We start from the raw sequence: 13,351 nt of genomic DNA, 5'->3' as shown, positions 1-13,351 counted from the left end.
GCCTAACTTGCCTTGCAGAACAATTATTACTAGTCATGATGATACATGAGATGAAGAGAATCCATTCAAAGCCTAAGTAGCATTTTCAGGTCTGACCGTTTTAAAAAAACAACAGTAAATTCAATATATTTAATCCCATACATTTAACCATTTGTGCAGTCCTTTTTCAGAGTAAAGTTGCACTTTAAAATGTTTAGATTTCTCCTCACTGAGCCAAAATCTGCTGGCAAATGGACTGGTGTAAATCCATATATAATCCAATTACTTCATCTGAGTCACTTCAGATTTACACCAGACAAGCAGAATTTGGTTCATTCTGTTTAGATTGCTTTTATTTACATTATATTGACTATGAAAAAAAAAAACCTAAAGAAAGCACTGATTATTGAAAGAAATGTTCATTTCCTTGCAACAACCATTTTACTGCCTGTAAGATTACAAAGTAGGTTTAAACTATTTCCAGCCCTAACTATTCCCCTATGGACCACACTCAGTAGTAAGTCACCTCATGCTATTAAGTGTTCATTTTTTTACCTTTTTTACTCCTGGGCCAACTAACATCTCCAGATATCATCCGACTGTGTTCATTTGCTTGCCAAATGGCAAGTGCTAATCTAAGAATTAATGTTCTCATGTATAAGTTGTACAGAGTGTTTTCAGCTGTTTCCTACCATTTTCCAATTACCTTTGATGATGTCCAATGTCAGAGTTGCATCTAAATCAAAGCATAGAAGACAAATTTCTCATTCTAAATAAAAGCTATAATACAGTGAGTTTTCTTGAAGGTTTGGTTAAGTATAAGTTAGTACCTCAGGCCAAATCAATCTTTCCCTGGGGAGTATCCCACTATATTCTCCTTTCAGAGGGACAGGATGGGTAGCCTACAAACTGCATAGACCATGACAATCTGTGGAGAATTCCACTGCTGACCCTGAGAGCATGCACAGAAATAACCAGCTACTTTCCACAGTGTTTTCTGGCCTCATCCCACTCTCATACACAAGGCTAACTCAGGAAACATGTTGCTAGTAATTCCCCCTACTACACCCACTGTATTTCCACTGGGTTGTATGAGGAGTTAAGCTGAACAGAGCAAGCTGTTCCTCAGTTTCTTTTATCCATCTAATGTCCCTCCAAACCCACAGAGTCCCGGGCGGGGAGGTTTTCACACTAAACAGGCTCCATAAGCTCCAAGGGAGAGGGAAACAGGCAGAGCTGCAATGTTTCCCTTCTTTTGGTGTTTTCAGGACTTTTAAAATTAATGTTACATGAGAACAATTGCTGAATTCAGAATACTGAGACAAGGACATTCGGAGAAGTTTCTCAGAAATTTTACACTGCTAAAATCCTTTCATTTTTATAGGAAGCTCTTTAAAGTATTGTATTGTTCAGTAGTTTAAGTAGCCTGAAAGGTTTTGAAATGTTAGCACACTGGTGGATCGACACATTATTTAAAAGCAAAATCAACTATAATGAATTGCCCAGAATAATTTCCATTCCAGGGGGTTCTTTTGTTGAAATCATTAGCCATGAGACCCTTTGCTTCAATTTATATCAAAGCGCTCAGATGGAATTGCTACCTTGTAAATCACTGCAGCTCATCTCTTATTCTATATATTGACCTTGTGTTGTTTGCAGCCCTACATTCGATCCATACTGTCTGCATCTACATCTGGAAAGCAGACTTTGGAGAATCCAATCACTCAAGAATCTAATGCCAACAAATCAGCACTGGGATTTCTCTGACTTGATTGACATATCGTAACAGTGGATGCAGTCAAACACATACCAAATTCAAGGGGATTAACCACTGAACTATGAAGTGAGCTGTAGCTCACGAACGCTTATGCTCAAATAAATTGGTTAGTCTCTAAGGTGCCACAAGTACTCCTTTTCTTTTTGCGAATACAGACTAAGATGGCTGCTACTCTGAAACCTGAACTATGAATGTGTAAAATCAGTTTCACAAACTACCACTAATGTCCTATTTAACAATTATATAGCCTGAATATTGCAAACAGAGCTCCACATTCGAATATGTGGGCAGGGGGCAGCTGGTGCGGGCAGGGGGTGCAGACAGGGCAGGGGACGGCTGGAGACGGGGGCTGGTGCCAGCAGGGAGTGCGGGGGCAGCTGGAGGCAGGGGCTAGCTGCAGGCAGGGAGTGAGGGGGCAGCTGGAGACGGGGGCTGGCTGCAGGCAGAGGGTGCGGGGGGGACTGCAGGCAGGGGCTGGCTGCGGGCAGGGTGGTGGGTACTCACGGGGAGAGCGGCTCGGAGCAGCCCGAGCAGCAGGACGCAGCCCAGGCCCAGCAGAGCAGCCGGGGACCCACCAGGCAGCAGCGGGAGCCTCAGGGCCAGGGGTTGGGAGAGCAGCAGCAGCACCAGGGCTCGTGCCCAGGGCCAGGCGGCAGCCCACATGGCTCCCGCAGCGCAGCAGCCGGAGGAGGAATTACATCATTTCCCGGCTGGAGCCCGTCAAAGCCTCAGCGCCCCCTGCAGGGAAGCGGGTTAACAACCGGTTCTAAAACTGCTTCAAAATTTAACCACCGGTTCACGCGAACCGGCTCCAGCTCACCACTGCCTCCAATGTGTAAGAATAAAGTTGGAAGTTTCTCCTTGGTCAATGGCAAGGATTTTAGGGTTCACTACAGTGTACCTGTAAATAGAAAATACCCTCTTTGCCTCACCGGAAAAGCATTTCAGATACACCCCCATCCTTAAACACTGAAGCACGTGATATATACTCACATGAATAGTCCCACAGGCTTCAACAAGACTCTTCAAGTGAATAAAATTTAGCATGTACATAAATATTTGTAGGGCTGGGGCCTAAGATTTTAAGAAGCTATAGTCTTTTGGAAATCTGAAACACATCTGTCTTCCCTGCATGACCTTTGTAAGCAGATTATAAAAGGTTGCTCATATATGTTGGAATAGATATAAAAGAGGGACAAAGTTCACTAGGGCATTTGTGTTAAAAAACCTGTCACAGGATTACATGGAATTCATAAATTAGGAGAAATTTAGGGCATACTTAGGTATAGATAATGCCCATAACAGAATAAGGCACACTAACCACAAGCAATAGTCTATTCAGTTAATTGAGCTCCCCTTTCTCATCAAATTATCCAGTGAGTTTAACTAATAGTGATTTGAAATAGTTTAGATAAATGGTATTTGCAAATATATTTCTATCAATTACTCCAAGTATGCGTTATAACTATTGATTTGAGTATTCACCATTAGTATTCTGTTCATGCTGTGTGAAGTCACCCCTCACATGACTGTTATTGTTCAATGATTAGCTGTCTGCCAAATGCAAAGCTTTCAAGATGGCCACACAAACACCCTGCTGTGAACATTCATGCATATACCTTTTTGCCTCAAGTGTTCTTCTGCAGAATATTTACACAAGTATGTTACACTGTTTTCTCACCACTTGGAAAGAAAAACTCAGGTACAAATAAAATGCATCAAAATAAGATCCAAATTCAGAGCACTTTCCTGTATTCTTCCAAACCTAGTTCCTTTAACACTTGGCACCAGACTTGCATTCACTTTAATGTCATCCTGACTCATTTATAAATACTGGCACTGTCATTTCTACCACACAACCTTCCCTCCTATTCTGAAACTTAGGAACACACTGGTCTTATAGTGATTGCTGGCTAGGGAGTGAGTTTGAAAAATGGAAATGCTAAAGGAAGGGAAGGAGTTATGTCTGGGGTTTAAAGGAAAAGTGCACCGTAGTGCAAGTCAGAATTGTAATTAGAAAAGTTAAATCTTTTTGATAGCTTGACTTTGTGATGATCTAGGAAAGGTCTCACCACTGGAAAATTACAAGTATGGATGATTGTATTTGAACTTTCGTAGAAATTAGTCTCTCAGTATATCTACTCAGTGAATGAAGCTAGCCTTGACTCAAACTGACATTTTACTGATGTTTCAGACAAGACTGCCTACTGGAAAGTAGAAAGGTATTTCCTGTGTGGTAAATAGGAAATAAGATCTTCCATGTTGCAAGTAGAGTATCTTAGTTTTATTTTCAATTTAATTTGTAGCTTGATATTAAAACAGATTAAAAATTTAAGTGATATTAAATATCTAATGTGGAAAAACCGCAATTGCCTTTAAAATGTTTTGATTACATTTGTGTTGGGAAGGAACCTACCCAGTAACCAAACTAGCACCTGTTCTTAATTTATAATTCTTCTGTAAAGTTCACAAATGGGGGAAAAGATGGATTTTTAATTCTAATGTACAAAATTCATGGAGAGTGTGGGGTGGTTGGAGGGAAGGGGCAGGGGCAGATTAGGGGTTTTTTTCTGCTTGTCTTTTTTACATTAAGAAATACATGACTTGCCAGCCTTAGAAACCTCTCTGGTGACTTGAGAACCAGTGAAATAATGACATCACTGTGGCATGAAAGATAATCAAGGGAGAGGTGAAATTATTCTAGTCAGATGGTTTAAAACACTTTGATTTTAAACAGATTACAAACCTCCAATATCCAACACTTGGGAGGAATGTTGCCTTTAATAAATATTCACCCACTAAGGTGTGAGAATGCTCTCAATACACAGTTAACATCTAGAAAAAAATGGAAAAACTAGCTAAACATTAATTTTCAAGTACAAAAATAATGCCTAGGCCTCACAAAGTACCAAGCACACACAACCCTGTGTTTAGCAGGCCAGCGCTCAAACTACTGAGCTATCCTTCCCCCCTCAATCCCCAACCTAGGGCTTGGTCCCTGTAGTGCAGCTTTGATTCATGCTGGATTTCCCTGTCTCTTAAAGGTATCATGAAGTAGTTCTCTGAAATAAAACAAATGTCTGTTGAAAAAAAATGTGGTAATTACTCTCCCTGTGCTATTGAATTTGAATACCACTTCCAGCCCCATTTGGCCTATTGTGCTGTCAAGTCACAAACAGCCTTATGACAGCATTACCATGGCAAGACTGATGTGTCAGATGCAGCATTATGACTTGTGTGCAGGCTTCAGTAGACTAGAATCTGGGAGGGAGCAATGCCCATGTTCAAAGACATTTTCAGTAATTAGCAAATGTGATAAAGCAAAGAATTAGCAAAAGGTACAGAAAGTTATGCTTTAGGGTCTCACACGCATAAGTTTCTACCCCTTATGAAAATCCACTGTACAGAAAGCTCTGATGTGTTAGAGTATTTCAGGTCTGTCCATGTATGGTAAGTCAGCCATTTTACTGTTGACCTACTTTATATCAACAATACATAGTTTACCACAGCATATTTTCCAACTCCAGCCAAAAGAAATTGTGAAACCATACATTGAAGTGCAGTGTCAAAGCACCGGATGTTACTTATACCCAGCAATTTCTATGTTGAGGAAATTAAGTGTCACTGTTAACTCTTAATACAACATTTACTGTTTAAGTTTGACTTGCTTTTCCAGCCTTTGAAAGCCACTGAATTAACATCCTGCTTCACAATGTTCACTTTATGCCACACTGGAATGTAAATGTAAAACACATGTAAAAATAACTTGTTACCCCAAGAATAGATGTAAATATACATTCCTTTTTAATCCAAATGTTTATCTCTAGTCTATACATATTCCACTCCTTAAATTAAAAACATCTTTAAAGTTTAGTCAAATGGCAGCTTTTGCCATATACACAAACCATTTTCCCTTCAAGTCTACGTACTAGAGGAAACTTTGAAAAAACCTGGTGTGCCACTTGATTTATGAGTGTTCAGCAGTAAACTCAACATACATGTGCAAAAATAGAAGCAATACCATTTTGCTGTAGAGAACAGCTTGTTATGCATTAAAACGAAAGAGCACAGATTTTAAATGCATATGTAGTCAAGAAATTAACCATGTTAAAAAAAGGGACCTTCTTTCTCAGCTGTTCAGCAATAACTGCTTAATACAGTGGCAAATGTTTATTAACCACGTCACAGAAAAACTAACCGCACTAGGAGTGAATTTGATTCTTTACAGCTTGCACATCAACAGAGTTCCCTTAGCAGTACCCAGTTGCAGTTTCACTGTCTCCAAATTATGGCTCAAGTTACACCTGCAGAGTTTCATGGAAGATTAGGAGTGCAAAGGTTTAAAAATACCATTTAACTTTCAGAATAATTACTTCTAGTAATGATGCATTACCCAAAACGGCTTCATTTCCAGATCCCAGAAGAATATATAGTGCTGGTAGTGAAGATTTTTTCCTACTTGTTTAGTCAGCCAATTTGATATAGAATCATTGAGGCACAGTAAATGTGGAAGGAACCACACGTTTTTATAGTAACTTTTTGCTGTAACACTGTACTTTAAGCACCAGGTTATTTACAAACTATGTCAGGCTACGTGAGAGAACTAGCCACTTCTGACCAAAACTGGCAAGTTGAGTCCTGTCACACAGACAGCATCTAGGGAAACCCCTATTTAAAAAAATCTAGTAGAAAAATGGAGATTTAGGAAGCAACTGCCAAGATTGTTTTTTAAATGGCTGCCTAACATTAAGGCCCCTAAATCCCTCTTTAGTTACTTAAGTGTGAGCATTAATGCAAAGACCTCATTTTTTAAGTCTTGGTTCAAATACTAAAGCAGGATATTCAGCTCTGGGGTAACAAAGGAGACAAAGGAAAAATAATTATGTTTATTAATGCTCCTCTGGCCACTAAACTGCAGCGCTGACAGCTCTGAAAATATGTCTACAGGGAAGATGGCTAGGAGATAGAAACTGAAAAAAGGAGTCTCAGCTGTGTGGAACTACACAAAAGGCGGTAGCGGAAAGGATGCATAAGAACCAAACACGTGTTTTGCCAGGTACACACTGCAAGGCACTTTTGCTAGAAATTTACCCCATGATAACCTCAGTAGATTTTAACCTGTTTAGAAATTAAAGCCAGGCAGATAGCTTAACATTAAAGCTTCTAGGTACAGTGAAACTCATGACCCTCAACACTGACAAACAGAAAAAAGTTATTCAATACTGAATATGCAAGGCCTAATAATTTAGCTAGCTTACTCATGCAAGCCATCCTTGAGTATGCGCTACTCACATTTGTCTATTGGTATGTTTTTGTTACTGCAACTTAAGCCTGGACAGTTTATCTTCCTTTGAATGCAAGATGCCATTATAAAAGTTTATCTGCAACATTTGTCCTGTTTGCACTGAAACGTAAGTTTTAATGGCCTCTTGTAGCCAGGGTTAACTCAAAGCCCTTCAATATTAAAGCTTCCTATGCTATTGTTACTGCTCATGTAGATATTTTGAGCACAGAAGCGGCCGTTGTGTTGGATGGTATATACTGAACAATTCCAATAGGAAAAATCAACTTTTCTGAATGCAGACATGAATTACTAACTGTAGGTGCAGCTATATCTAATCTATGTCATAATAAAGCCACCCTACCTTAAAAGGATTAAAAGGTTAGCCATCTGGGGCAGTATACTCATTCTAAGATAAATGTCAAATCAGCCTCACAGCTGAAATTTGTTTGCAAAACTATGCCTAACTTATCAGCAAGACAAAGATCACATCTAAAGTCTGATCATGCTTTCACAATTTGCATAATTAATGTCATAAAGGCAAGCTATATAGCTAACTCTTCCTCATCCTCTTGCTAGCTGAAGAGAAGACCATTTACAGAAGCACCTGCCCAGTACACAAAGCACAGTTCCATTTACTGCTCTGTGGTGTAAAGATAGCAAGTTTCAGACAAGTGGTTTTTTTTTAAACCTTAGATTCACAGGAAACCACCTGCAACATTTATATTGCCTCATCTATTCAGATGTATTCATACTGTCCACAGAAGTGGAACATAACTTTGTCTTTATATTTTAATACTTCACTTTAATCTTCCACATTTTAAGCACATGATTTTTTAAAATAAATACTACAGTTTAAATTTAAGATGCAAAATTAAAGATTAACAGCAGCATTTTAAAGCACATCTGCAACTGAAAAGCTGTGACAAAACTGCTACTGTTAGAATCAAAAGTAAACTGAAAGCTTCTCAAGATCCACTACCTGACCAATAATTTGCGTGACTTAACTGAGGAAAGCCCAAGCATAAAGTAATGTTGGCATATAATGGTAGATTAATGTGTTGGGGAAAAAAGGTAATTTTTAAAGCAATTCTTAGTTTTACCATGATCCGAACTTACATATAAAACTGAGCTTCCAAGACAGAAAGGAGTTGTGCTCTGCCTCACTACTCAGCAACAGACTTTAGACCAGTGCTGTGCTTAGTCATCCTCTAACAGGAAGGCCTAGATTTGGGTTGTCAGCCCTGCATTGGCATCTATTAAATAACTAAAATATTGTGATTAAACCAATATGACTACATGTAAATTAAAGCCAGTCATCAGCAAAGTTTGTCATGATAGGTGGAAAGTCTCCAATTAATTTGACAAACTTCTTTTGACAATAACTTATTTAGATCAGAGTAATGATTCTGCCATGCACTTGCTTATCAGTTACAGCTTTATGTAAGGAGTGACACATTACTGGAAGGGAACTGAGTTGTGTAGGCATTTTATTTCATGCTCATGAAACATAATGTGCATATTAGATCATGGATCTGAAAATCATGTCTCATCTCAGTATTTTAATAAATGGCAGTAAAGTAGTATAGAACTTCTTCTCAAGTGTAACTAACCCTTGTAAGATTTTGCCTTTAGTGGGGTGCTTAATTGAGCCATCTAACCATTCATTAACTTGGAAAAATACTAAATTGATATGCACATATTGAAAAGTGTATCAGTCATCTTTTTAAATCTGGGAAAGAAAAAAACAACGTACCTTTAGTTTCCTGAATCCCATCATACTGATTTATAAGTGAAAGTCTTGCTTGCATCTGAAGAAAAGTGAAAGGCAACCAACCTTTCTGCCAAGTGGTTAACCTGCTCTTAAGGCTACGGGACATTTGTCCCAGGAACACCTAATAGAGCAATGAATCCATCAGGAAAGAATTGAAAACTTTTCTTCCCCAAAGGTGGATCAAAATGGACACTTAAGTTTGCTATATCCTCACTTCATCAGGAAGCCATGTAAACTTTAATCCTCTGGATTTATTCAAGTCATCTTTGGTGGATGTTATTTGTCCCTTTTCCTCATATCCTGGAATTATTGGCCCTGAAGTTATTTCCATATTATGACTGATTTTAAAAAGGTATGAAAGTGACATGTTAAAATACTGTGTTTGCCTAGACTTCCCAAATGTTTGTATACAAGTGATCTTCATTAATCCATGGCTGTATCAAGTGTTTCCCAACAGCGTGCCATTGATGGTCTTATCCTTTAGAGTACAGTACCTATTTTACATCTACTGGGAGGATAAATCATTTGCCTGATCCTACATAATCACGACAAGAGATTAATTAAAATGCCAAGATAGGAAACAATTTATTATAGAGAGAAGAAAAATTTCTCATCCAAAATATAGAAATCTGTACAACTTTGCCACAATCAATATACATGAACTGTACAAATTTACACCAGTTCATAATTTACCAAATAAAAGATGACTAACAAAGTTCACAAAATAGATGGTGGTTTGTGGAAAAAACTTTTACCCAATTACATACAAGGAAATTACAAACCAGACCTCCACTTTCTAAAAATAAGAAGTTTACTCAGTCTTAGAAAACTACAAGCTAGCAAATGTACAGATAGCTGGCTGGTGCTAACACCACAGTTCAGACAGTGTCTTTATATGGTCTTTTTTTAAAGCCTGTTGCCATGGCAGATTCTGGTCACTTGTTACTTTCAAGGCCAATACACAATATGAAGATCTGACCATTTCCCCAGGTCATGCTTACCAGTTTGTTTTATGTACATTTATACATATTGTAAGTGCTAGGTAAAAGTCAGAAAATTTCCAGTACTATCATGTTTTTAACAAGTCTTGTTACTGAGCTGCCAAAAGTGTAACAATTTGTAAATGTAATAGTGCAAATTTCCTCTGCAAGACGAACTGCAGAGAGTAACTTTATAAATACAGATTTGGATTGAAATTATTTGTGTAAAAAGTAAGATGTCTGGGAGAAACTGAAACCTTCCTTGGACTTCTTCACTCCCTAGCAAATAAAGTGATCATTCTGACTCACAGGCTATTAAATCACTGAAAAGGTACTGTCCAAACTACGGCACTGTCACTTGAAAGTTTACCACTCTATTGTGTGCCAGATCTTCACAGCTGTGACATGGTTTAAATTCCATAATCCATCCCCAGAGGAGCCCACCCAAAGTAAAAACCAATTTTATCCATCCATTTTAAGGTGATCCATCCATAGACTATATCTTAACCTGATACAGTCATCATATTGTAGTTTTTGGAAGGGCTTGTTCTGCCCAAGAGAAGTTCCTCCTTACAGCTTATTCTGCTGTCTACCATTTGCATGTTGGTGTTATTTTGGCTACCTCCTGCTGGTGCAGCTTCATACAGCACACAGATCGAGCCATCCTCTCCGATACGATAGGAGACTTCATATGGGTCAACCCATAGAGTGAGTTCACTTGGAAGAAGCCGGAACAGTTCCTGACCGCTCAGTCCAATCCGTTGTGCTGCCTGTCCAATCAGAGGATCCATTTTATGGTTGATCCGGATACAACGGTAACCTGATCCCTTGCATGGCTTTTCTGGGAACCAGTGATGTTTATAATGCTCTACAGAATAAGGGAAAAAAAAGATTTTGCTGCTTAGCTCTAGATAACAGAGTCAGAAAGACGTACTAGGATTGTCATGTTCACTAATTTTTTACCCATTTCACACTTGACAGTGTCAGAAGATTTGATTTTTCCAGCTTAGTAAGTGACTAACATTGTCAGAACATCTAACATTATTATAAACTGTACACCTGAAAGATAGTTGAAAAACTCAAGATGAGCTCTTAAATATTTGCGAGGTAATTTACACTACCTACTGTGATCTCATGTGGCAAGTATTTTTCAAGAGTTAACTACAACTAAGTCATTACTTTTACTCAACACATTTTTAAAAATGATTCAAATACTCCGTGTAACATGCACCTATACTATAAGCATGACACATTACAAAACCATAGTATCAAGCTGTGAAGCAGTAAGAAGTTTATGGGCTTCAGTTATCCCAAATTACTAATATTCTCAACTTTTAGAGGAAAAATACAGTTAAATAGCATGTTGATACATTTCAGCGTTATTTTCCCATTGCAAGTACTGCTAATGAAAACTATAATAGGGAAAACAGACTGGCAATTTAAAATAAAGACCTTATGTATTTTGAATGTTCATCTTACTGCATACCTCTCTATAGGGTTTGTTGTCCTAGCTCTAAATTCTGATACCTCTACTCACCATAGTTACCCAAGTAGCTGGGTAAGGCCACCGAAATATATCAGAACCTGGCCCTTGGATCAGAAACTGTATAGGGAAAGAATCACATTTTCCTATGGAGTTGTATAGCACCTAGGACAAAGGACCCTGAATGGTGCCTTTGAAGGTTACCACAATAGAAAGATTTCTACAGTGCATTTTCTGGAAAATAGGTCCTGAAGAAACCAGACTCCCATTTCCATAATATCCTTTCAGATATAAAAACAATTTAAATACATTTTACACTTGAAACTGAATGGGGTTTTCGGCACATCACAAACTGCAGACTGCTTTCAGAGATTCTGTTATCTGTCTGGTTTCAGAGCAGCAGCCCTGTTAGTCTGTATTCACAAAAAGAAAAGGAGTACTAGTGGCAACTCAGACTAACCAATTTATTTGAGCATAAGCTTTCGTGAACTACAGCTCATTTCATCGGATGCATTCAGCATGGAAACTGAATGCATCCGATGAAGTGAGCTTTAGTTCACGAAAGCTTATGCTCAAATAAATTGGTTAGTCTGAGTTGCCACTAGTACTCCTTTTCTTTTTGTTATCTGTCTGTGTCCAAACAGACTTTTGTAAAACGTCAGATGCTTCCCTTTAAATCTCTCCCCCCTTCTCCACCACCTTGGTAAGCAGCCAAGAAGGGACCCTGATTTCCCATATGTAAAAACTATTTTACAGTATTATAATACTAGAAACCAAAACAAGATACATGATGTTGGCTGACTACACTATCAGATATTGTGGCTTTCTAAAAAGCATTCCTGTCTCGGACAAACTCAGGCACTGTATAAAACTGCAGAGTTTTAAAACACTGGAGAGGTTTCTTCCCAGAAGCCAGTCGTGCGTCTTTGTCTCAGGACAAAGATACAAATTAGAGGCCTGGTTTAGGAACTGGAAAGTGACAAAAGGGTAAGGAGGAAAGGTGGTTGTGCTAGGTACTGGGAAAGAGGCAAGCAGAATAACTAGGGCTTGTAAGAACACTTGGGGCAAACGGAGCTCCGGGGATAGGAGAATAAAGGGATCCAAGGTGGGCCAACAGTGAGGGGGGGAAGGGATCCCGTGTGGGGAGCCCCCACGGGACGCACACTGCGCCCCAACAGCTGAGGGGGGGAAGGGATCCCGTGTGGGGAGCCCCCACGGGACGCACACTGCGCCCCAACAGCTGAGGGGGGGAAGGGATCCCGTGTGGGGAGCCGTCCCGGGCGGGAGGCGGCACTGCGCCCCAACAGGTACGGGGGCGGCTCCCGTGTGGCCCAGCGTCCACCTCCGAGCGGGAGGCAGGGTGACTCCCCCGCACCGCCCAGGCCCGGCAGAGGACGGCGGGCAGCGCGGGCGGAGGACGGCGCCCCGCTCGCCAGAGCAGCCCCGGGCCGCGCGGCGGCGGCGCCGCCCCTCACCTGCCAGCAGCTCCTGCAGGCTCTGGCTGAAAGTCTGCAGCTGCCGCTCGTTCATCAGCCCCTTGGTGCGCAGGAACTTGGAGATGAAGCCCACGGCCGCGGCGATCTCGCGTATCATGCTGGCCCGGGTGTACAGGGCGGGATGCATGGGGGCGGCGGGCGCGGCTCTAACGCGGGGTCAAGAGAGCAGCGCACCCCTGCTCACATCCCGGGGGGGCGGGGGCCCCCTCCTCAGACAGGGGGGGGGCGGCGGCGGCAACAGCAGCGGCGGCGACACCGGCAAAACAGCGAGCATCTCCTGCTGCGAGGGACAAGGAGAGCCGCCTCCGTGCGCCGCCTCTTATAGCCGCCGCCGGACGGAAATGGCGCCGGGGATGGCCGGGGCCGGGAACCCCCAGCCACCAATCCCGCGATCGCACCATTGTGACGCGCGTTCGGGAGGGCGGGGTCCGGGGAGGGGTGACGTAATCTGATTGTAAACAAATAGAGCGGGGAGGCGAGAGGCGCTGGGAGGCGGCAGCTGCCTGGGACCGAACGTCTGGGGCTGAGAGCGGCGGGGGGCAGAAGCAGCGGCAGCTGCGGATGCGGCGCCTGGGGGAAGG

At 41.1% G+C, this 13,351-nt stretch overlaps 1 protein-coding gene across 1 annotated transcript; it reads right to left on the bottom strand.

The window, feature by feature from the left end:
* Positions 1–9,371: 9,371 nt before the first annotated feature.
* BTG1 (BTG anti-proliferation factor 1) lies at positions 9,372–13,089 on the bottom strand. The gene is made up of 2 exons (XM_073327562.2): positions 12,750–13,089; positions 9,372–10,659 (listed from the first exon to the last, which is right to left on the bottom strand). The coding sequence occupies exons 1-2, from the start codon at positions 12,895–12,897 to the stop codon at positions 10,295–10,297; spliced, it is 513 nt and encodes a 170-aa protein (XP_073183663.1). The 5' UTR covers positions 12,898–13,089; the 3' UTR covers positions 9,372–10,294.
* Positions 13,090–13,351: the final 262 nt, after the last annotated feature.

This window comes from Lepidochelys kempii, chromosome 1 (assembly GCF_965140285.1).
Source record: "Lepidochelys kempii isolate rLepKem1 chromosome 1, rLepKem1.hap1, whole genome shotgun sequence".
NCBI lineage: Eukaryota > Metazoa > Chordata > Testudines > Cheloniidae > Lepidochelys > Lepidochelys kempii.
The sequence above is the reverse complement of the archived record's forward strand: the minus strand, read 5'-3'. Positions and strand labels throughout refer to the sequence as shown.